The sequence below is a fragment of the Mauremys reevesii genome, linkage group 2 (genome assembly GCF_016161935.1).
Source record: "Mauremys reevesii isolate NIE-2019 linkage group 2, ASM1616193v1, whole genome shotgun sequence".
In the NCBI taxonomy this organism is placed as follows: Eukaryota; Metazoa; Chordata; order Testudines; family Geoemydidae; genus Mauremys; species Mauremys reevesii.
This window is the reverse complement of record NC_052624.1, coordinates 221,107,390-221,133,041: the sequence shown is the minus strand read 5'-3', so window position 1 is coordinate 221,133,041 and position 25,652 is coordinate 221,107,390. Positions and strand designations below refer to the sequence as shown.

At 43.3% G+C, this 25,652-nt stretch overlaps 1 protein-coding gene across 2 annotated transcripts in view; it reads left to right on the top strand.

Annotated features, from left to right (window-relative positions):
- The window catches only part of LOC120398623 (transmembrane protein 68-like), a 42,475-nt gene extending 19,970 nt beyond the window's left edge, over nt 1-22,505 (top strand). For both annotated transcript variants that reach the window (XM_039526167.1, XM_039526168.1), the window contains exons 3-6: nt 7,609-7,802; nt 14,912-14,972; nt 15,444-15,583; nt 22,401-22,505. In XM_039526167.1, coding sequence (XP_039382101.1) covers nt 7,609-7,802; nt 14,912-14,972; nt 15,444-15,583; nt 22,401-22,505 — 500 coding nt within the window. The remainder of the gene's footprint in view (nt 1-7,608; nt 7,803-14,911; nt 14,973-15,443; nt 15,584-22,400) is intronic.
- Nucleotides 22,506-25,652: the final 3,147 nt, after the last annotated feature.

Sequence of the window (25,652 nt, the reverse complement as noted above, 5' to 3'; positions counted from 1 at the left end):
TTTGGAAAGGGGTTGTGAATTGATAGGTCTCAAATGTAATTGTTAACAGGGAATTATCATTGAGTGGTATATTTCCAGTGGGGTCCCACAGGGATCGGTTCTTGGCCCTATATTATTTTACATTTTTATTAGTGACCTGGAAGAAAACATAAAATCATCTGTGATAAAGTTTGCAGATGACACAAATTGGGGGAGTGGTAAATAATGAAAAGAACAGGAGTACTTGTGGCACCTTAGAGACTAACAAATTTATTTCAGCATAAGCTTTCGTGGGCTACAGCTCACTTCTTCGGATGCATAGAATGGAACACACAGACAGGAAGTATTTATACATACAGAGAACATGAAAAGGTGGAAGTACGCATACCAACTGTCTGTGTGTTCCATTCTATGCATCCGAAGAAGTGAGCTGTAGCCCACGAAAGCTTATGCTGAAATAAATTTGTTAGTCTCTAAGGTGCCACAAGTACTCCTGTTCTTTTTGCGGATACAGACTAACACGGCTGCTACTCTGAAACCTGTAAATAATGAAGCGGACAGGTCACTGATTGAGAGCAATGAGGACCACTTCATAAACTGGGCATAAGCAAACAATATGTGTTTTAATATGGCTAAATGTACATGTATAAAGGAACAAAGAACATAGGCTGTACTGACAGGATGGGAGACTCCATCCTGGGAAGCAATGACTCTGAAAAAGATTTTGGGTCATGGTGCATAATCTGCTGATCATGACCTCCCAGTGTGATGCTCTGACCAAAAGGACTAATGTGATCCTTGAATGAATAAACAGGGGAATATTGAGTAGAGAAGCTATTTTTTCTCTGTATTTTGCACTGCTGTCACTGCTGCTGGAGTACTGTGTCCAATTCTGGTGCTCATAATTCAAGAAGGATGTTGATAAATTGGAAAGAGTTCAGAGAAAAGCCACAAGAATTATTAAAGGATTAGACAACATTCCTTATAGAGAAAGTTAAGGGGTAACTTGATTATAATCCATAAGTACCTAGCTGGGGAACATATGTTTAATAATAGGTTCTTCGGTCTAGCAGAGAAAGGTATAACACAATCCAATATCTGGAAGATGAAACTAGACACATTCAGACTGGAAATAAGGTGTAAATTTTTAACAGTGAAGATAATTAACCATTAGAGAAATTTACCAAGGGTTGCAATGGATTCTCCATCACTGACCATTTTAAAATCAAGATTGGGTGTTTTTCTATAATACATGCTCTAGCACAGTGGTTCTCAAACTTTTGTACTAGTGACCCTTTTCACATAGCAAGTCTCTGAGTGACACCCTCCTCCCTCCTTATAAATTAAAACCACTTTTTTATATATTTAACAACATTATAAATGCTCGATGCAAAGTGGGGTTTGGGGTGGAGGCTGAAGCTCGCGACCCCCCATATAATAACCTTGCAACCTCCTAAGGCCTCCCAATCTCAAGTTTGACAACCCCTGCTCTAGCAATTATTTTGGGGAAGTTTGGTGATCTGTGTTCAGTGGCCTGGATCTGAATGTCTTGTATCTGAATATGTTCCTCCTCTTCAGACAAAATGTTTGCTGTCACAGAAGGCAATTGAGAGTGATAATTACCTTCCATAACCAACTCTTAGATCCTCAGATTCAGAAAAGGTAATTGTAGTGAGGGGGCCTGGCCTCCCTCCAAGACTGACAGGGAGGAACCACTCTCCATCCCCTGGTAGGCAGAGCCAGGCAAGCCATGCCCACCCTGCTGGAAGCAGGGGGGTGGGAAAGGAAGTTTAAAAGGTGGGCCCTGCAGCTCAGTTGCGCAAGAGCCAGAGAAGGAAGCAGATGTTGTTTGCTGCCAAGCCCTGTGCTTGAGACGGAGCTCTGCTGCACTGAGGACCCAGAGGAGATGGCAGGACTGCTGACAGACCAGGACTCAGAGGAACTACTGGGACTGCCTCTGGTTGTGTACCTCGGGGAGACGGAGGAATCCCAGGAGACAGAGATACATGCCAAAGGGGTAGTAGGAAGTAGCAGAGAGATGCCAGATGATAGTCCAGTTATGTTGGCAGAATTCAGGTCAGCATGTTTCGGCCAGGTCCTCGCTGACCCAGTGGTTCTGGGCCGTGGGCTAGGACCCTGTGGAGTAGGGTGGGCCTGAGTCCCCCTACCCTCTGCAGCTGCCCTACCCCTGGGGTGGCCACCTACTCAGCTTAGGCCAAGAGGCCTGTGTTTGCCCACTGTCTGCCTGAGCCAGGAGGGTAAGCAATAGACTGCTTACTGCTCTGCGCTGCCCAGCGGGTCAGAGCCACTTTAAAACTGCTTATTGTTCTGCCTTGTCAGAGGGTCAGAGCTCTGAGACTGCTTATTACTCTGCCCCGCCCAGGGGGCCAGAGCCCTGGGGCTGCTTCTTGCTGTGCCCTGCCCAGGGGGCCAGAGCCCTGAGACTGCCTCTTTCTCTGTCCCACCCAGGGGGCCAGAGCCCTGGGGCTGCTTCTTGCTGTGCCCTGCCCAGGGGGCCAGAGCCCTGAGACTGCCTCTTTCTCTGTCCCACCCAGGGGGCCAGAGCCCTGGGGCTGCTTCTTGCTGTGCCCTGCCCAGGGGGCCAGAGCCCTGAGACTGCCTCTTTCTCTGTCCCACCCAGGGGGCCAGAGCCCTGGGGCTGCTTCTTGCTGTGCCCTGCCCAGGGGGCCAGAGCCCTGGGTCTGCGGCTTTCTCTGTCCCACCCAGGGGCCAGAGCCCTGGGGCTGCTTCTTGCTGTGCCCTGCCCAGGGGCCAGAGCCCTGAGACTGCCTCTTTCTCTGTCCCACCCAGGGGGCCAGAGCCCTGGGGCTGCTTCTTGCTGTGCCCTGCCCAGGGAGCCAGAGCCCTGAGACTGCCTCTTTCTCTGTCCCACCCAGGGGGCCAGAGCCCTGGGGCTGCTTCTTGCTGTGCTCTGCCCAGAGGGCCAGAGCCCTGAGACTGCCTCTTTCTCTGTCCCACCCAGGGGGCCAGAGCCCTGGGGCTGCTTCTTGCTGTGCCCTGCCCAGGGGGCCAGAGCCCTGAGACTGCCTCTTTCTCTGTCCCACCCAGGGGGCCAGAGCCCTGGGGCTGCTTCTTGCTGTGCCCCGCCCAGGGGGCCAGAGCCCTGGGGCTGCTTCTTGCTGTGCCCCGCCCAGGGGGCCAGAGCCCTGGGGCTGCTTCTTGCTGTGCCCTGCCCAGGGGGCCAGAGCCCTGAGACTGCTTCTTGCTCTGTCCCACCCACAGGACCAGGGCCCTGAAACTGCTAATTCTCCATTGAATCTTGCCTTTATAGATACGTGGTGGTGAGAGGGTCTGGCCTCCCTCCACGAGTGATGGGGAGGGGTGGTCTACAGTAATTATAGACATCCTTTGTGTGGTCTCTTGAGTTACAAGTAATATGCATAATATGGAGCCAACCAATAGGGCCAATTGAGCCAAAGCCATTCGGGCCAGGATTCAGTCATTGGATCTGATTAATACCCTTGACCGTAATGCTGAAAGGATTTAGGGTTCTGATATCTCTTGTGATGATCAGGTAGTCAAGAACTGGCTGGTGGTATCTGCTGATCTGCCTCTGATAACTTTTCCAATAGAGGTGACTGCAGTGGACTTGGTAGAACTGATCATAGAGATAATACATTCAGAGACCTGAAGGATGTCTCGAGGGGCAGAACCAGCGGTGAAAATAGCCGTTCCTCTCTTCTCTTATCTTCTGGAGATAAAGAAGGGAGCGCTGGAGAAGAGCTCGTCTTATTTTCTGTTGATCTTTTGCTGGATCCAAGACTGATGAGGACTCAAGCAGGGATGGATCTGAGCTATTACTGTGGGATAATGAGTAGGAAGGTGGATTCAGAATGTTGCACAAGAGCAGTTCTTACTGGCTGTGGTTGCACTCCCTAAATTGCAGGTTTAAGAGTCAGTTTTGGTTATGCACTGTTTCTGAGTGGTCTCATATCCGTGTCTTAGCTCTGCTCACAGAACTTCTACATGCCATAATCTTATTGAGATTTGTAAGCGCTGGATCTGATAAAGTTCTCATTCTCGGAATGGTTCTGCTAACAGAGGCCATTTCCAAAGCACATTTATCTCTGGAGACCTTCTTAGCCACATTCTTCCCTTTCTTTGAAGGTAGCACAAAAGAGGCTGCTGGAGTTGAAGGTACCATCAGAATGGACGGAGGTCCATAAGGTTTCTATTTATCCTGACCCAAAGGACCTAGAACTGAGGGTGGTCTCTGCCTATCCCCTGTATCTGATGTCTTTTCAGCTTCTGTGTTAGCTGTTTCTCCTGAAAAAGCAATATATTCTGCCTCTCCTTCTTAGCTCTCAGAATAAACATGACACAGATTGAGCACTTTGATGAAGGACATCCCTTCTGAAAGGAAGCAAGGCATCCAGAATGTGCATCTGATGCTGAAAACCCCTCCGGACAGGAGACATGTTTGAATCCAGGTTTCCTCTTCAGAGCCACCATTTGAATTCTTCCATTAAAATTCTTACTTTAAAACTAAACTACCCTAATGATCTACACTATAAATTAATTGGTATCCTTAGCTCTAGATGCAGAACTATGTGAGGGGTTTTAGCATTGGTATTAAAGGTCCAGGGAGATTCCGAGTCTGTGGCTGCAGGTGTTGAAAGGAAACCAGGTGGCTGTGGATCACTATACCCCCTTTTATAGCCTGACCGTTACACTGTTCAGGAATCAGGGAAGGAAGGCTAAGAAGAGGTGTGTGCACTCTCCAATATCAGAGGGGTAGCCGTGTTAGTCTGGTTCTGTAGAAGCAGCAAAGAATCCTGTGGCACCTTATAGACTAACAGACGTTTTGCAGCATGAGCTTTCGTGGGTGAATACCCACTTCTTCGGATGCAAGTAGTGGAAATTTCCAGGGGCAGGTTTATATATGAAGCAAGCTAACTTCAAGATAACCTCGTTATCTCTAGCTTGCTTCTTGCTTGCATATATAAACCTGCCCCTGGAAATTTCCACTACTTGCATCCGAAGAAGTGGGTATTCACCCACGAAAGCTCATGCTGCAAAACGTCTGTTAGTCTATAAGGTGCCACAGGATTCTTTGCTGCTTCTACACTCTCCAATAGGCACTGCTAGTTGGCCAGCACATTCCATGAGTGGGATATGCAGAGACTACTCGAAGGAGAACTTTTCTTTTCTTTTAGAGATTTATATCTTATTACACTGTACCTCTTTGGTATACAAGAGTTTTTTTCTTTCTCAGGTGTATATTTATGGGTGAATAACCTCACCCTTTGAAGTTTAATGCTTCAAGATTCTTCACGGTCATTTTCCACCCTAATTAGGCTACCTGTGCTAGAGTATACAAATCCCACACTGGGCCGGAAGGGGTTAAAGGACAGTACTGTCCCTCCAGCCTGCAGAGCATGCTCCAACTGGAGAGGGGGTTGAAAACGGAGCAGCACAGCTCAGAAGGGGGAAGACTGGGGAGAAGGATAGACCTACTCTGAAGGCTCCTGACAAGAGTGCCAGAGAAGCTTCCCTGAGGGAAGTGAGAATATATGCTCAACTCGATTGGGACAGATGGTTTGGTTACCCTTTCTTTTTCTTTTCTCCTTATCTGGAACTGAAAGTGAGGAGAGAAAAGCAATGATAGGAAGTGACCCAGGGAGGGTGACTCAGAGGGCACCTTTGGGAGGGCCAGATATTGTTGATCCTCCTTGGGCCCAGACAGGGCTGGGTCTAGAGTTTTTGCCGCCCCAACTGGCAGGAAGGGAAAAAAAACAAAACCGTGATTGTGATCAGTGGCAGCTCCACTGCGCCGCTCTCTTCTTCGGCGGCAATTTGGCGGCAGGTCTTTCCCTCCGAGAGGGACTGAGGAACCTGCCACCGAATTGCTGCCAAAGAGCCCGATGTGCCGCCCCTTCCCCTTGGCCACCCCAAGCACCTGCTTGCTGAGCTGGTGCCTGGAGCCGTCCCTGGGCCCAGGGTTGGTTCCCAGTGGGGTGGGCGGGCCAAGGCTCCCCTACCCCTGCCCTCACTACAGGAGGGACTTGAACCACCGGTGCTCCTCACTGTATCTCTGAGCAAAGGGCAACCAGGACTATGGATGGTGGGGTGGGCCCTAGGTGCACTAACCACTAGGCCACTAACCCACCAAGGACTCTATTACACTACCTTTACTGCACTAGTATCTAGAGGTTTGTTAATTAAATACAGATTTCCCTAGGAGCTAGTGGTTTGTTCACCTATGCTATTATCCTTAGGATCTGTTTACTCCCCATAGTGCTCATTGTGGTATGTATGATTCCACTTTTGTATTCATTTAAAGTTAAGTGTCTTTGTAAGAAGTGTCTTTAAGACAACTGAAAACAGTTGGTGAGGAACATCTCACTTTCAGTAATCTTTATTTCATTTGTAACTCTCAAATTCAAAGACCAAATTGTGAACTCAGAAAGAAAAAAATGGTTGTAAAATTTCCCAGTATACATCTATAGTTTCAAAAATTCTTACTATGCTTAGCATAGTTATGTTATTGAAGCAAATTAGAAAAACAGAAAATCTGTTCATGCTACCATTTTTAATCTGTCTCTGGGTATTCAGATGTATATCATGTTTCCCTGTGTTGTGACTCTTTGCCCCTTGTCCTCAGTCTACAAGACGTTATAGCCTATAATCCAAACAAAAATTATTCATTTCACAATAAAGTAATACACCTCTACCCCGATATAATGCTGTCCTCGGGAGCCAAAAAATCTTACCGTGTTATAGGTGAAACCGCGTTATATCAAACTTGCTTTGATCCGCCGGAGTGTGCATTCCCCCCTCCCCCCAATCCGGAGCACTGCTTTACTGCGTTATATTCGAATTCGTGTTATATCGGGTCACATTATATCGGAATAGAGGTGTAGTAAAGTTAGGCTTATTATCATGTGTTGTGTGTGTATATTTTTCTGGGTGAGCAACTATGTGTGACTTTCTTTTAACTCATTCAAGTCAGGGACGGCATGTACATGAAAGGGCTATTCAAGTTCAAGCTGTAAATTTGTAAAACATTTCTTATTGCCAGTTGAGCCTGATACAAAGTCTCAGAAGTTTTTTAATGTAGCAGTGAAACTATGGACCAAATTCTTCAGCCTTTGTTCAGGCAAGATTCTCAATAAAGTCAAATATTGTCTTTACATTTGTACCCATCAACAGCTACCGAAGCAGTAACTGAAAAATACACAGTCCATTCAGCACAGTCCAGTCACCCTGCAGAAACTCTTCTGGTTTTTTATTCCATCTATTTTGCCAGTTCTTTTCTCCAGTGTTGAGTAAAGGTCTCTTGATACCTTCCTTGTCCATCATATTGATTATTATGACTGGAACTCTGCCACACTTGGAAAGTGCAAGTACATTTCCATGCTACTGTGGATTGAAGCTGTAACCCCTAATTGTAGCTGAATATTTATACTGGATTTGTTACTGATGACTATGAAATCTCCAGTTTTATCAGATATGTAATATGTAGACACACTTAAAATTGCTGAAGGGGTGGGTGGGCGTGTGTGTGTTGGGGAGTTTTTTATTAGATTTTATTTTCAATATGTGCAAGTAATTATGTAATGAGGTTTAATGCACCATATTGATCTCTACTGGTTATGTTTATTGCAGGAATACAACTGTATTTAAACCTGTTACCTGGAGTGCATGGTGGAAGAGATGAAAGTGTTGAAATTCTGAAGAAAGGCAACTTATTGAGTGTCGCACCAGGTGGAGCTCGAGAAGCATTATTTAGTGATGAAAACTACAACCTCCTGTGGGGTAATCGCAAAGGCTTTGCTCAAGTGGCCATAGATGCAAAAGTGGTGAGTGGTTCTTGTATGTGTCTATAAATATGTGTAATCCACTGATCAATGTGTGTTACACATGTATCAGGGGGTAGCTGTATTAGTCTGTATCCACAAAAACAACAAGGAGACCGGTGGCACCCAAATAAATCTGTTAGTCTTTAAAGTGTCACTGGACTCCTTGTTGTTTTTGTGTGTTACATGTCCGTCTCTGTGCCCAAGCCACAAAGAATGTGAGTCTATTACAGCTGCTAGCTACAGAGACTAGCTCTTTAACTGATACTTTCAATATTCATGCTTTTCGCTCTGGAAGGCCCTGATTCAATCCCCTAGATGGTAGCCATCACATTAGCACATATGTATACTCTACAACACAGGGATCCAAAGATGAATCAAGTAATTCTGATTTCAAATATGTTTTGTAAAATGGATTATCTTTCTAGGATTATAAAATGTGACCTAAGAAGGTTCAAAATCAATTATTTTTATATTCACAGGATTATTATAGTCTAATGTCAGATATAAAAATAGCAATCTTGTGAGATTATGTACTTGAGGGATAGTAGAGTACTTTGGTTTTAAGATGAATGGTCTCCAGTTAAGTAGCCTCTTATTTATCTGTAAAAAAACCTATTGCCTTATCAAGACTAAGCTTGATAAGTTTATGGAGGGGATGGTATGATGGGATAGCCTAATGTTGGCAATTAATTGATCTTTGACTATTAGCTGTAAATATGCCCAATGGCCTGTGATGGGATGTTAGATGGGGTGGGATCTGAGTTACTACAGAGAATTCTATCCTGCGTGTCTGGCTGGTGAGTCTTGCCTACATGCTCAGGGTTTAGCTGATCACCATATTTGGGGTTGGGAAGGAATTTCCCCCCAGGGCAGATTGGCAGAGGCCCTGGGGGGGTTTCGCCTTCCTCTGCAGCATGGGGCACGGGTCACTTGCTGGAAGATTCTCTGCACCTTGAAGTCTTTAAACCACGATTTGAGGACTTCAATAGCTCAGTCATAGGTTAGGGATTTGATACGGGAGTGGGTGGATGAGATTCTGAGGCCTGCATTGTGCAGGAGGTCAGACTAGACAATCATAATGGTAGGGAAATATGAAAAAGAATACCCAAAGCTAGCACTGAATTACAATTAATGATGGTATGGTGCAAGCTACATTCTAGAGAGAGATTATAAATTTACTGAGATAGATTCTATTCATGCTCCAGAGCAGAGAACAGAAGGGTGTGCTGTCTGCTGTGTGCTAAGATACGGGATGTGGACCTGAGGCTGAAAAGGATCCTAACGGGAGCGGGAAAGAATCCGTTGATTATCCTTCATGTGGGAACAAATGATACGGCTAGATTCGCGCTGGAACGTATCAAGGGAGACTATGCCAGACTGGGGAAGACACTTAAGGAAATCGAGGCTCAGGTGATCTTCAGTGGGATTCTGCCTGTTCCTAGAGAAGGGCAACAAAGGTGTGACAAGATTATGGCGATCAACAGATGGCTCAGGCAGTGGTGCTATAAGGAGGGCTTTGGGATGTACGGCCACTGGGAAGCATTCATGGACAGAGGACTGTTCTCTCGGGATGGACTTCACCTGAGTAAGGAGGGAAATAGACTTCTAGGATGGAGGCTCGCCCAACTGATTAAGAGAGCTTTAAACTAGGAATTTGGGGGAGATGGTTGGGAGATGTCCAGGTAATCTCCACGCTGGAATTTAACATTGAGAGGGAAGAAAACAAAGTAAGAGAGGATACAGCTGTGGGCAGAAGAATGGACATAAGGAGGAAGGGTAGTGTAGATACCAGTCTAATAGGTGATACTGGTGGTAGAATGTCTGTGCCTAACCGGGCAAAGAATGTCAGTGAAACCAAATGGCAAAAATTAAGATGTTTGTACACTAATGCGAGGAGCCTAGGTAACAAAATGGAGAAACTAGAGCTACTGGTGCAGGAAGTGAACCCATATATTATAGAGATAACAGAAACATGGTGGAATAGTAGTCATGACTGGAGTACAAGTATTGAAGGCGATGTGCTGTTTAGGAAAGACAGAAATAAAGGCAAAGGTGGTGGAGTAGCATTGTATATCAATGATGAGGTAGACTGTAAAGAAATAAGAAGGGATGGAATGGATAAGACAGAGTCTGTCTGGGCAAAAATCACATTGGGAAAGAAACCTACTAGAGCCTCCCCTGAGATAGTGCTTGGGGTGTGCTACAGACCGCCGGGATCTGATTTGGATATGGATAGAGACCTCTTTAATGTTTTTTTAATGAAGTAAACACTAATGGGAATTGTGTGATCATGGGAAACTTTAACTTCCCAAACATAGACTTGAGGACAAGTGCTAGTAACAATAATAGGTCTCAGATTTTTCTGGCTGTGATAGCTGATGGATTTCTTCACCAAGTAGTTGAAGAACCAACAAGAGGAGATGCCTTTTTAGATTTGGTTTTGGTGAGTAGTGAGGACCTCATAGAAGAAATGGTTGTAGGGGACAACCTTGGTTCGAGTGATCATGAGCTAATTCAGTTCAAACTAGATGGAAGGATAAACAAAAATAGATCTGGGACTAGGGTTTTTGATTTCAAAAGGGCTAACTTTAAAGAATTAAGGAAATTAGTTAGGGAAGTGGATTGGACTGAAGAACTTGTGGATCTAAAGGCGGAGGAGGCCTGGAATTACTTCAAGTCAAAGTTGCAGAAACTATCAGAAACCTGCATCCCAAGAAAAGGGAAAAAAATCATAGGCAGGAGTTGTAGACCCAGCTGGATGAGCAAGCATCTCAGAGAGGTGATTAAGAAAAAGCAGAAAGCCTACAAGGAGTGGAAGATGGGCGGGATTAGCAAGGAAAGCTACCTTATTGAGGTCAGAACATGTAGGGATGAAGTGAGAAATGCTAAAAGGCGTGTAGAGTTGGACTTTGCAAAGGGAATTAAAACCAATAGTAAAAGGTTCTATAGCCATATAAATAAGAAGAAAACAAAGAAAGAAGAAGTGGGACCGCTAAACACTGAGGATGGAATGGAGGTTAAGGATAATCTAGGCATGGCCCAATATCTAAATAAATATTTTGCCTCAGTCTTTAATAAGGCTAATGAGGAGCTTAGGGATAATGGAAGGATGACAAATGGGAATGAGGACATGGAGGTAGATATTACCACATCTGAGGTAGAAACCAAACTCGAACAGCTTAATGGGACAAAATTGGAGGGCCCAGATAATCTTCATCCAAGAATATTAAAGGAATTGGCACATGAAATTGCAAGCCCATTAGCAAGAATTTTTAATGAATCAGTAAACTCAGGGGTTGTACCGTATGACTGGAGAATTGCTAACATAGTTCCTATTTTTAAGAAAGGGAAAAAAAGTGATCCAAGTAACTATAGGCCTGTTAGTTTGACATCTGTAGTATGTAAGGTCTTGGAAAACATTTTGAAGGAGAAAGTAGTTAAGGACATTGAAGTCAATGGTAATTGGGAGAAAATACAACATGGTTTTACAAAAGGTAGATCGTGCCAAACCAACCTGATCTCCTTTTTTGAGAAGGTAACAGATTTTTTAGACAAAGGAAATGCAGTGGATCTAATTTACCTCGATTTCAGTAAGGCATTTGACACAGTTCCACATAGGGAATTATTAGTTAAATTGGAAAAGATGGGGATCAGTATGGAAATTGAAAGGTGGATAAGGAACTGGTTAAAGGGGAGACTACAATGGGTCGTACTGAAAGGTGAACTGTCAGGCTGGAAGGAGGTTACTAGTGGAGTTCCTCAGGGATCAGTTTTGGGACCAATCTTATTTAACCTTTTTATTACTGACCTTGGCACAAAAAGCGTGAATGTGCTAATAAAGTTTGTGGATGACACAAAGCTGGGAGGTATTGCTAACACAGAGAAGGACCGGGATATCATACAGGAAGATCTGGATGACCTTGTAAACTGGAGTAATAGTAATAAGATGAAATTTAATAGTGAAAAGTGCAAGGTCATGCATTTAGGGATTAATAACAAGAATTTTAGTTATAAATTGGGGACACATCAGTTGGAAGTAACGGAGAAGGAGAAGGACCTCGGAGTATTGGTTGATCACAGGATGACTATGAGCCGCCAATGTGATATGGCCGTTAAAAAAGCTAATGCAGTTTTAGGATGCATCAGGCGAGGTATTTCCAGCAAAGATAAGGAGGTGTTAGTACCATTATACAAGGCACTGGTGAGACCTCATCTGGAATACTGTGTGCAGTTCTGGTCTCCAATGTTTAAGAAGGATGAATTCAAACTGGAACAGGTTCAGAGACGGGCTACTAGGATGATCCGAGGAATGGAAAACCTGTCTTATGAAAGGAGACTCAAAGAGCTTGGCTTGTTTAGCCTAACCAAAAGAAGGTTGATTGCTCTTTATAAATATGATATGATTGCTCTTTATAAATATATCAGAGGGATTAATATCAGGGAAGGAGAGGAATTATTTAAGCTTAGTACCAATGTGGACACAAGAACAAATGGATATAAACTGGACACTAGGAAGTTTAGACTTGAAATTAGACGAAGGTTTGATAAGTTTATGGAGGGGATGGGATAGCCTAATTTTGGGGTCAGGAAGGAATTTTCCTCTGGGGCAGATTGGCAGAGGCCCTGGAGGTTTTTTGCCTTCCTCTGCAGCATGGGGCATGGGTCACTTGCTGGAGGATTCTCTGCAGCTTGAGGTCTTCACACGACATAGGTTAGGGGTTTGTTATAGAAGTGGATGGGTGAGATTCTGTGGCCTGCATTGTGCAGGAGGTCAGACTAGATGATCATAATGGTCCCTTCTGACCTTAAAGTCTATGAGTCTATGAGTTTATGTATACATACTCTGAGAGTGAGTGTGTGTGTCTGTGTATAAAAATATGATGTATAAGGTTGGTATTGACAATATTATTCTATCGAAACATGCCCTTGTGTGGGCTGTTGTAGAAGCAGTCGAGAGCTTCATCATTGAGAATTCTTGTTTTTCCATCTCAAAAATTTAAAGGATTAATATTGACACATTTTTTAGTGGAAGGGACTAAAATAATAATTTCTTAAAAGGACCAATTTTAATTAAGTTCTCATTTTATAAATTATCCAGAATGGGTTTTCTGAGTCTTCAAGTCAATCTTTCGTCACAGTTACATGCTGTAAATTTGGGAGTTCTTCATACAAAGCATACAGGTTGAATCCTTGCTTTAAGTGGAAAACTGAGTAGATGCCCTACTGTCTGTGTCTCCATAATATACCCTTGTAAGACTGTTGTCCCTGAAATTACTGCCACATAAGTAGTGCAGTGTGGAAGGAGACTTAGAAAATATAATTTAGCATTACCTGAAAATACAGAATTATTGACAGAAAATTATAAATGATACCAAAAACATTAATGGACTGAGAAATGGTAAGTTCTCCCTGCAGGAGGCACGTGTAGGAATAAACAATAGCAACTTAAATGCAAAATCTCAAAACCTTTCTTAAAAATTTTGGCCCAGATCTTGGGCTCTTTCTGATCTGTGCTCAGTGCATCTCAACATGAGAGAGGCAAAGGTAGATTTGTCACCTTTGCACTCTCCTGACCCTGGGGCTACTGGGCCTCAGTGTTGGTGACGCTTTGAGTATGCTCTATTTTAAATAGGCAGCCCTTGGCCTCAAAGGACCATAATGGCAACCATGGATCTCCAGGACGTAGACACCTGCTGGTCATGCTTCCTTTTTCCCAGCTACCCCTCCTCCCCCATGCTGGGGGTTGAAGGAGAAGGTGTAATGAGAGCTGCTCTGATGTCTCTGGGTCACCCAAGAACTCCTCATAGGCAGAGGAACTCCACATGTGATTGGTTAAGCCAGCTTTAGGAAGAACTGGTGCAAAAGAGGATTGGGCTGTTTTTTCTAGCAGGCAAATATACTATAGTAAGAACATGGAAGTTATGAGTCTCCCCCCATCTTGTAGTGACTGGTTATGCAGCATAGGGCATGAGATGGAAATGGAGCATTGGACTTTTAACTTTAAATTTTAAAAAAGATTGTAGATTCCCTTCTTAAATTATGTGGTAGAAAATCCGCAAACCCCAAAAGAGGGAAGGGGACAAAGTGACTATTTTAACCGGAAATTGGACTAATTTAAATTCAATGTTAAATCAGTGGAGTAGAGTGAAGAATTCTTCAGGTGTACTGTTGACGTGTTGTAGGGATGCTGCACAAGAAATACACTCTCTGTTAAGATGCGGTCTACGCTATAAAAAAGTTTAAGAAGCCCCTGCTCTAATTCATATCTCTGATAAACCTCTTGGGATAGGAACTGAAGGGGAAGCAAAGTTCTATGCTATGCCACGTACATAGTTGGCACTCAATCTATAACAACAGTAATGAAGACACTGTCACCACATAAGATTTAGGAAGAACCTCTGCTGTGAGGTAATGTGACCTATACTAGCTCAATATGTGCTTTAGAAAGACAATAATCTGCATCATATTTGAGGAAAAATTATTTTCTGAGAAATTACAACTTAAAACTATTTAGTATTAAAGGCATTAGAAAGGAAACATTAGTTATGCATTATCATCCTTTCTTGTTCTCTCCACAACATTTGCAGGCATTTCATAGTAAAAATGGGACTCTTACACTGCATAGTCTGTTTTCTATAGGACTTTTGCAAGATTTTGTTACCAAAATAATATATGTCTGGATGATTTTTTGTCTAACTCACTAACTCTGACTTCTTAGGCACTGAAAAAAATTGCTGAACAAACTCATGAAGCTGAAAATTCTGTGGAATTTTTTTTTCTGCTTCTAAATGTTATCCTGTCAGTGTTGTTTTGGTGTTCATCCTTTTAACAGCAACATGTGACATAGGTTCTAAGAACCCTCAGAAAATGAAGTCTCACCTGGTACATAACTAGCTGTAGTTTTTCCTGACAAACATGTGACTCCTTTTGAGTTTCTAGTCATGATAACTTATCAGTTTCATTTTGATTTAGTGGGATGGTAAAGTTGCCTATAACCACATGATATAGATGAAGAATGTCTCTCTACAGAGATGATGAAATATTTAAAACAAAAACTGAGGTTGAACTATTGTCCAAAGTCTTACAACTTCTTTTTCCTTAATTCTTAGCCCATCATCCCTTTGTTTACACAGAATATTCGGGAAGGATGTGGGACACTTGGAAAAATAGGTGAGATTTACTTCATATGTAGCTTTTCACGTTCTTAGAGTTTTCTTTTATTTATATTTTCAAAATCAACTGTTTCTGGGAAATACTAGTCTTGGGAATTTCTTTAGACTATTTTGTTCTCTTTCAATTCTGGAACTGTTTCTTTGTGATGTAAACCGAAGTGCACACTGGTTAGCTAATCTGAATACAGTATGCATTTATTGGACTAAGCATTAATTGTTCTCTACATGGTGACCCATCTTAACCTGGTAATGAATATGCAGGAGGTAATGTAAGAGTAGATAAATATTTTCAAGATTATGTGCCCTGCATATTGTTTGACCTACTTTATGTAGCCTTTCATCAAACCCCTATCATTTAAAATTTGTTAGTTGCAATCCAGAACCATTGTGATTCAGGGACTCTGCTGGCTTCTATGGTTCTCTCTCAAAATGTAACACCACCCCGTCCCACCTTTTTTCTAATTCACAGGGTTTTTTAGGTGGTTCTATGAACGTTCTCGATTGCCACTCATTCCTGTATATGGAGGGTTCCCAGTCAAACTTTGCACATATGTTGGAGATCCCATTCCATATGATCCAAATATAACAGCTACGGAACTAGTTGAAAAGGTAAGTTGGGTGTTCTCTTTGAAACTTTTGGGAGCCTACAGTCTTAGTTTAAATGATGTTGAAATGGCCCATTTCAGACAGTTAACACTACTCATGACCACTTTCAAAGTTATTTTTCCTCCCTTGGTATCCTGCTGTTAATTGAATTGTCTCGTTAGACTGACCTCACACTTGGTAAGGCAACTCACATCCTTTCATGTATTTATACCTGCTCCTGTATTTTCCACTTGATGAAGTGGGTTCTAGCCCACGAAAGCTTTGCCCAAATACATTTTTTAGTCTCTAAGGTGCCACAAGGACTCCTCATTGTTTTTGTTGATACAGACTAACACGGCTACCACTCTGACTCCTAGGTTGTAAACCCTGTGAAGATGTACTCCATCAGTCAAAGAAATGAAAATACTTCTGTGAAGTTAGTTTTCAATGTAAGCAATCAGTTTAGTTGCCACTGCGATATTATCTGGATCATCCCTAAAGGGGAGGTGGTCCATTAAATAAATTGTCTCCTCGGGTGTATCCTACCTTATGAAAAACATTGGGGACCCACCATCTCTTGAATAAAAAAAAAAGGCAAAAAAACTTGTGTGGCACAAAGTGTGTTGAATTTAGGTATCTTGATTATAATACTTCTCATTTTATTTTGATCTGAGTGAAAATACTTCTTAGGTTCCAATATCAGACCCCAGTCCAAACACATCTATAGTCATCTGAGCTGTGCCGCTCCTTAAAGACTGTGGGTCTGAATGACCCAGGAGAGACTCATCAAGTTAGCATGAAGTTTTTCCTCTGGGAGATCCAAAGGGGAGAGGAGAAAAGGATTTACTGCTGCAAACTGTGGAACACAGTGGGAAGTGGAGAGCTAACACAAATTTCCTATCTCCAACCACCTGCTCTTATTCCCATTAGACTCTTCACCTATGCTCTGCCACATACAGTTCTTCATCTCCAAATATGAACAGCACTACTGTGTGGTCAGGGATAGGCAGACAACCTCAGTAGACTGGTTTTATTTTTGTGGTGATGTTAATATAAAAAATGCCTTGCAGTGCTTTGGGGCATGAGAAGGGGCATAGTTAATATGTGATGTATTTATTTCTTTTTTGGTTGCAAGTGATTAAATTTGGAGGTCAGATACAGTTCCCTCACTGCACTTTCTTGATTAGTAGCTCATTCAGGAAGTCGTTCAGGGCAAACAGTGAGCACGACCTCCCCAGCAATACTATAGGAGTTTTTAATGGTCCATGGCTGTCAAGTCTCCTCTTTAACATCTTAGAGAATGAGTGTAAAAACCTGAATAGAACAGTGCTCCTGTATTCTTCCCTCCCAGACTTTGCCTCTCCCAGCCCCCCACCCCCACCCCGTCTCTCCCCAGCCCCACCCAAATTATAATCAATACAATAGGGAAGAAAAGACTTACCCTGTTGGGTTGTCTGGAATCTGGAAACTATGTGGCAAGTGTATTAATGCAAGGAGGAAGTGCAGAATAGCTATATAGGCATTCCACAGCCATCAAGAAGGGATAAGCTTCCCTGTAGCCTACACCCCAAACCACAGATTACCTTGAAAAGCCTTTGTCTGCTTCGCTTCATCAGAGGCAAGTCATTAGCCACAAGGCTTGGGGGCAGCAGAGGTGATGTCTTGCATCATAGCTCCTTGCCCTCAGGCAGCTCCTGTAATCTTTTTCGGTGGGGGCTAGAAGGACTGTACAATTATTGCCTCTTTCCTCCTGTTTTTTTTACCCTTTTCTATTTTGTGGTATCTTTTGATTCTGTGGTGATAAGTGCAGCATAAATGCTTACATGGATAGAAGACAGTTGAGGAACTGCACAAAGCAGTTTCTAAAACCAAAAATTAATTCAAATGTAGTCAAGCCCTGCCTGACTTTCTGAAGGAGCAAAATACCTTTTCTGCTCCCAGATTTCAGGAGCAGATAGTGTCCCCCACCAGCATAAACATGATTTCAGCCACTTACAAGTTCAGAGAAGCATTTGTTTCCCCTTAGATTCACATAATCAACATCCTGTCTCCCCTTCCCCACACCACCACCACCACCACAGAGGGGAAGGGCATCCTGAGTGTACAATGGGAAAAGCCAGGGACCTGAAGGAAACCAAATATATTAGAGTCTCCCTTCTCTCTGCAGCACCTGCCCTACCTCAACACACATTGACATTCCAGTGTCCCTCAGCTGCAGGCCTGGACACCTGGCAGGGGCGGCAGGTTATATGGGCTCGTGGTGCCCAAGCACCAGGAATATTCAAGGCTGGAGGCTATGCTCCACCAATATTTGGAGCTGGGTTTCTCCCCTGGCCCTGCCTGGAGCAGTCGCCAGGCCCACACCGCCCCAGAGCATCCCCTCCCCCCCACCCCCAGCCTCGGAACTTCCCTGCCTGAAAGAAAACAGCCTGTGCCTCTCCCTTGCTTGTGCTGCCGGCTGCCTGCTGCTACTTCTGCCTAAGGGCTATAGAAAGCAGCGGCTGGCAGACTGTTGTGGGGCACCTCAGGAGGGTGAAGGGGAGGGGGGGGAGGAGGCACACATGTGCTTGGGAGCCCTTTCTCCTGTCCCCCGGCACCCACCTGGAGGAGACGCCAAGGGGACGTCCGGCCAGGAGATGGACATCTGGAGTGGACCTCGCTCACCTGAGCAGCTGCTGGGGCTTACAATGTAAATTTGTAATACTTTAACTTTGGGCAGAGGCAGGGGAATATCTTAATGGTTCTCTGCATAGCATAGGCAACTATTTGTTTTGCCCTCTACTGATCCCTCCTGACTTGGAGGGATTACCTCACCATTTTTTTCCAAGGACATTTTTCTGTGGCATGTTAAGTTTGTTTTGCAACAGAAATGACAGGTATCTTTAGCCTTCAATTCCCTTTCTTTGGTATTGGAACTGACTAGTGATGTCTCACAAGGCTGTATCCTAAACTGAAACTCTTCAAACACAATCCCAATTTATCTAAAAAAAATATAAAAATCTAGCCTTTCTTTGATTTATGGGCGAGAGGAACAGCGGGAATAACAATTTGTGGGTAGTCTCGGGGACTGTTTGGAGATAAACAGAGATTTATCTCAGGATATCACATAAGGCTGCAATACTAATTTAATCTTACAGTGATTTTATCAAGTTCTCCTGTAAAGAAGAATAGAAAAGTCTATTTCTAATGATAAATATATGGAAATAAAATCCCTGAGGCCAGCAATGCTCTGTTCCCGTCCTCTGTTGCCCCAGAAATTGGTCACACCCACTTTCGTTTAGAGTTCAATCTATATTTTATTACAAACCCTTCTCCCACACCAGTACAGTGCAACATCACAGTTTTTAACTCCTACAGTTTTTAGTCCCTCTTTACCAAGACCTTAGGAAATGAGATCTCCCTGTTTTGAAGCTGTTTCAGTCTCGCTCAGCTAGTCCAGTCTTCCCCTCTTGTAACACTTCCTTCCTGGTTTAGCAGGTTAGTCAGCTGAGGCCTAATTAGTTCCTTATCTCTGCAGCATTGCTTTTTGATTAGCTACTTGCTCAATCAGCCATCACTGGGAAACTAATTCAGGCTAATTCACCCATCAGGCCTCAGCACTCTGTCACAAGAAACTAATAGCAAAATGGTTTCACATTTCAGGCCATCTTGAAATATGTAAACTCAGAGATAGTTTCTCTTGATTTTTTTTAAAATGGAAAATAAATCAAAGAAAATATATTAATACAACATGAAATTAAAGACAGAAAAGGTCAATATTTGCACAGTGACTTGAGGAGATCTTCCAAGAGACAAAAGGGAATTAGATGCCAGTTCCCACTGACTTCCATTGACTGCCCTTTGTGCCTTTTGAGTCTGTCCCTGAACCTGTACTACACACATTATAGTCAAGTTCTACTCTTCAGCCTACTAAACACTAAATACAGAGCAGAGCAGAAATACTTCAAAATGAGTAACAAGGAACCACACTCCAGTCACTTTATCCCTTGCAAGGACACATAAAATAGAGACAAGGTGGGTGAGGTAATATCATTTATTGGACCAACCTCTGCAGGTGAAAGAGACAAGCTTCTGAGCTACACACAGCTCTTCGTCAGTTTGGGAAAGGTACACAGAGTATCACTGCCTAATACAAGGTGGAGCAGATTGTTAAGCATAAGAAGTTAACATATGTTGCAAGAGACCATTCAAGATGAGGTGGACAATTACCACATCGGCAGTCTTAGGACAAAGGAGAGTTAGTGGGTCATAGATTGTGTTAATGAGACATAAAACCAGCATCTGTATTGAGGCCATGATTTTTAGTGTCTAGCAAGGTTATGAATTTAAGCTCCCAGTCTTGTCTTTTGAAGATGTTATGCAGGTTTTCCTTTGATTACAAGGACAGAGAGGTCAGATATGGAGTTGATCATTTCAGGAAAAGTGTTCGCCCACTGGTGATTAGGGTATTTGTTCTTTTATTATTGGGACCAACAGTTACAACAACACTACATATAAGATATATAGTTACACATCTGCAAATGATAAATGTTATGAGACAGATTCTCAGCTGGTATGAATTGGCTGAGGTTCTGGCCTTACTGGAGCACTGTGGGGGGGTTAATTCTACTATCAGAAATGTTTTTCATTTCCTGACTCCCATCCATTTCTATAATTTAGAAAATCTTGGTCAATATATGTGCCTAATCTTAGGCTCACTAATCCATAGTTAGGTGTCTAAATAAATAGTCTGATTCTTTCCACAAGTGGTGAACACCCAAGAGCTCCCACTGATCTCTTTAACTAAAACATTTTTTGAATGCTAAGGGGAAGCAGTTGTATCACTTTGGGTGGAATAAGTGGGCCCAAAGAACTGGAGGTGTTTACATGACTGTTGTTATACAACATGAACCATTTTAAACAAGGTTTGGGGTCCTGAGTACAGAGACCTCAGGCTGCTTAGTTATTATGGCAAACACATGAGAAAACTCATGGCAAAAGCTGAAATGTATTGACAGAGATACACGAAAGGAAAAGAATCAAAACAAGGCAAAAAGCACTGAAATTAAGTGATTATGCAAAACAAACAATCCCTTTTACAGAGATAAAGAATATGGGTTAGAGTCTCCTGCTCTGTCAAGCAGCCCATCTTGGTGGGGAAGAGTTAGTTTTGCTGTTCAATTTTGAATCAGGAATGATAGTCATTTTCCTGCTTTTGACAAAATAGACACAGGAGATGAGACAGAGTAGTAAAAGTTGAGGGAAATATGGCTTTTGTTGATGTTCTCAGGACACAAAGAGGCTAGTCAGGAATATCATCTGGTTGGTCTGGTCAGGTCCCTTATCTCTGCCAGTCCTTCTCTGACTGGCAGAGCTGGATGGACTTGTTATGCTGGGGCCGTATGGTAGTTTTGGTCTCCGGATTAGGCAGAAAGCTGAGAAAGAAAGGACAATAGTTAGATAGTGAGGGACAGGAAGGGACACACAAGAGAGAGGAGGACAGAGTTGGACCTCATATGTATCAAGTTGGGGTCTTTACTGGGGCAGTGGTGTTGGTTAGGCCTCCCCACTGGTGTGCCAAGGTCCACATGTCACAATGAAAACCCCCCAGTGGCAGTGGCAGTAGTACAAATGGTTTTTCCTTTCCCTCACAAAGTCGCTCTTTAAAAGGATCCCCAAAGGGGGTGATGGGCAGAATAGCCCATCCTTTTTTTATTTTGTCCGCCAGTTAGGACTAATTTCTGAAGTACCAATTTTGGTCCATTGAGTTCCAGTTCCATACTCCTCTTGTTTACCAGACATGATTTTAAGCACAATCCTTGGGTGGTAGCAGTAGATCCTCTCGGTTTAATTCAGATGTCTCCTTTTTACTTCTTAAATAATGTTCTATAGAAGGTGACTGTGACAATTATGAACTTTTACCCACTTTCCATAAGTTAAGCTCATAATCAGAGAAGGCCCTCTGGGCCCTAATCATTACAAGAGAGCAAGGGAAAGGTCTAGGGTGAATATTTATCAGATTTTAGTCTAAGCAAAAATTACAGTGGATGTGATTTAACATGCCTGAAAAAACAGGGTTTTACATCCTAGACCTCTCATTGTATTTAATGATTTGATGCATATTTTAATGAATGGTAAACATTTAAAATAGGGTTTGAAAAAGGTAATAGCTGTTTTTGAAGGGGGAAACTGCCTTCTCCATCTTGCGGCAGAGGTTTTGCTGCGGAAAGCCTATTCCGATGCTTAGTTAAAAGATCTTTACCACAACTCCAGTTGAAAAAAAACCTGTCAAACTTAAATATTAAATTATATCAAGTCACACTTACAGTTTAAGGGCTCAAACCTGCAAATACAATTGAATAATTTCAATCAAATATGTAGTCCTATTGAAGCTAATGAAACACATGCATCTGACAAAGTGGATATTCACCCACGAAAGCTTATGCTCCAAAACATCTGTCAGTCTATAAAGGTGCTACAGGCCTCTTTGTTGCTTTTCACAGATCCAGACTAACACGGCTACCCCTCTGATTCTAATCTCCTGAGTTATTCATGTGCCTCAGGGTTTGCAAGATGGGGTGGTAGTGAGCTAACATTTCCATGGCACTATTGCATATGTAGATCTAGCTGTTTTGTATGCTTGGTTATCACAAGGAAAAATACACTGGTGGGTGGGAATGAGACTATCCCTCAGCATGAGATCTTGTGAAGGATTTACCCTTCCTGCCCTCTCCTCCCACAACATTTTCCACAGAGTTTTATATATACCTGTAGCATCCTTGGGAAAACTAGAAGAGAATGATGATTGAAGTGGTGATTCTTGAAATATAAAAGGTTTCCCCCTCTTTCTTTCTCTTAACAGACAAAGATTGCCATTGAAAAACTAAGAGACAGACACCAAAAACTACCAGGAAGTATACTAAGAGCTCTGTTGGAACGATTTGATAAACATCAGAAAGAAGACTAATGTATTTAAATATTGTTAAATATTCAAAACTGTTATTGTAACTTGTGGGAAGAAAAACTGTAGTTTTCTTAAAAGTACAAGAGACTGCAAACTACATGTATCAATCATTCAGTCATATCACTGCCTTAAAATCTCTCTCTCATCTGGTCTGGCAACTTCAATCCAAATAATAAAAGAAAAGGAAATTAAGAGGTTCATTATCCTGAGAGAAATTGATTAGAGATTGTTAAACCAGATGACAGCAGACATTATTCTGACATAAAAGTTAGAGCTTGTGTAGCATTAGGAGCAAACTGTGGGGAGCTGATTATAGAGGGCGTCACCATTAGAAAAGGTTGGTGTTTGGTCTGTTTCCAATTGTTGATAGGAGAAAGACAGCCCATGTCCACACCAGATGAGAGAGATGAGGAGACATTTTGGCTATAACACACTTAACTGTATTTTAATATTTAATAAAGGTGCAAATAAATTTAGAAATAGCAAAAAAAGTTATGATTTTATCAATATTGCCTTTGCATTAATGTTGAGATTTTTCCCTTACAGTTTTTTCTTTGAAAAAAAAGCATTTTATTAATTTTAAAAAACTGCAATTGAATTATTGAGATAAATTATCTGTACATATTCAGTAACTCCTCACTTAACGTTGTAGTTATGTTCCTTAAAAATGACTTTAAACAAAACGATGTTAAGTGACTCCAATTTCCGCATAAGAATTAATGTAAATGGGGTGGAAGGGGATGTTAGATTCCAGGGAAAAAAATTTCACCAGGTCGAAGATTTTTTTTTTTTTACACACACACACACTTACTTTTAAATAATTTAATACCGTACACAGCAATGATGATTGTGAAGCTTGGCTGAGGTGGTGGAGTCAGAAGGTGGGATATTTCCCAGGGAATGCCTTACTGCTAAATGATGAACTACTACTAGACTGAGCCCTCAAGGCTTAACACCTTGTGCTAATGTAGCCTCACACTCTTCAAGTGGAGGGAGGGAGGGAAGACAGCATGGCAGACAGACACACACTCTGTGAGAGAGAGAGAGATGCGTATTGTCCCTTTAAGTACGCTGACCCCACTTTAAGTACGTTGCCATTTTAAGTAGATCAGCAAGTGGAGACAGCAGCTGTTGCCAGCAAACGCCCTCTGTCCTGAGCCCTGTTGTGTCTCCCTCCCCACCATGGAGATGGAGTAAGTGGGGGGCAGGAGCAGGGGGACACCCTGACAATAGCCCTCCTCTTCCCCTCCCCCCCCACAGAAAGCAGGAGGCTCCTGGGAGCAGCTCCAAGGCAGAGGGCAGGAGCAGCACATGGCAGTGCGGGGAGAGGGACAGTTGAACTGCCAGCAATTTATATCCTGCTGGGCAGCTGCTGCACAGGGAACTTAGGGGAGTCGGGAGCTGATGGGGGGCTGTCGATCCACCCTGGTTCCAAGCCCCCACCAGCTTGCTCCAATGGGCTGTTTTCCTGCAAGCGGTGGACAAAGCAGGCAGCTGCCAAACAATGTTATAAGGGAACGTTGCACAACTTTAAACAAGCATGTTCTCTAATTGTTTCATTGCTATGTTGCTGATCAATGTTAACTGGGACGACTTTAAAGCCTGGTCTACACTACGAGTTTATCTCAAATTTAGCAACATTAAACTGAATTAACCATGCACCTGTCCACACAATGAAGCATTTTATTTCAGTATAAAGGGCTCTTAATATCGATATCTGTACTCCTCCCGCTGAAATCGGTATTGCCATTTCGAATTAGGGTTAGTGTGGCCACAATTTGACGGTATTGGCCTCCGGGAGCTATCCCACAGTGCACCATTGTGACCGCTCTGGAAAGCGATCTAAACTTGGATGCACTGGCCAGGTAGACAGGAAAAGCCCTGCAAACTTTTGAATTTCATATCCTGTTTGCCCAGCATGGAGAGCTGATCAGCACAGGTGACCATGCAGTCCCAGAATCAAAAAAAGAGTTCCAGCATGGACCGTATGGGAAATACTGAATCTGATCTCTGTATGGAGATATGAATCTGTTCTATCAGAACTCCGTTCCAATAGACGAAATGCCAAAACATTTGAAAAAAATCTCCAAGGCTATGATGGACAGAGGCCACAACAGGGACTCGACACAGTGCTGCGTGAAACTTAAGGAGCTGAGACAAGAGTACCAGAAATCCAAAGAATCAAATGGACGCTCACAGAGGGAGGGGTGACTGACGACTGTAGCTATCCCAGTTTCTGCACTCTCCAAAAACCATTTGAATTCTTGGCTGAGCTCCCAAAGCCTGAAGGGTCAAAAATATTGTCACAGGTGGTTCAGGGTATATGTCGTCAGCCCCCCCGTGAAAGCAAAGGGGAAAAATCATTTCTCGCCTTTTTTCGATGGCACCGTGTGTTCTGGATGCTGCTGGCAGACACGGTGCTGTAGCACTACACAGCAGCATCCCCTTCCCTTCCCTTGCGGATGGAAGATGGTACAGTAGGACTGGTATCCGTCATCATCATCCCATGAGTGCTCCTGACTGGCCTCGGTGAGATCGGCCGGGGGTGCCTGGGAAAAAATGGGAATGACTCCAGGTCATTTTCTTTAAGTTTTGTCTAATGGAGATTCAGTCCTGCCTGGACTATCATGCCAGCTGGAGGCTTCTGCCTCAGGCTGCTCTCCCCAGTCAGCAGCACCGCGCGGTTGCGCCTACTCCTTGTTACCAGGGCTCACAATCACAATCAGATACTTAGACCTCTACATTTTGCTGCAAATAAAAAAATGAAGCTGCCGTTTAGAACTGTCCCCCAACATACATATCCTGGGACATTTTGTATTTTACCAGTGTCAACCAAAGGCCCACACACAAATGGAGATTCAGTCCTGCCTGTGGTTCTATCCTAGTGCTTGTCAGAGATTCCCTGTTTCAGCTATAGGCTGAGCAGGGGTGAAAGTAACTCGCAGGACTTACCGGTACGGCTGGAGGGGGCGGGGGCTCATCCGGTAGAGGCGTGGCCTCAAGATTTAAAGGCCCTGGGACACCAGCTGTGGCTGGGAGTCCCAGGGCCTTTAAATCACCCAGGGGGCTCCCAGCTGCAGAGGTGGCTGGTAGCCCCCAGGGCCAACTAAAGGGCCTGAGGCTCCAGCCGCCGTGGAGCTCCGGGTCCTT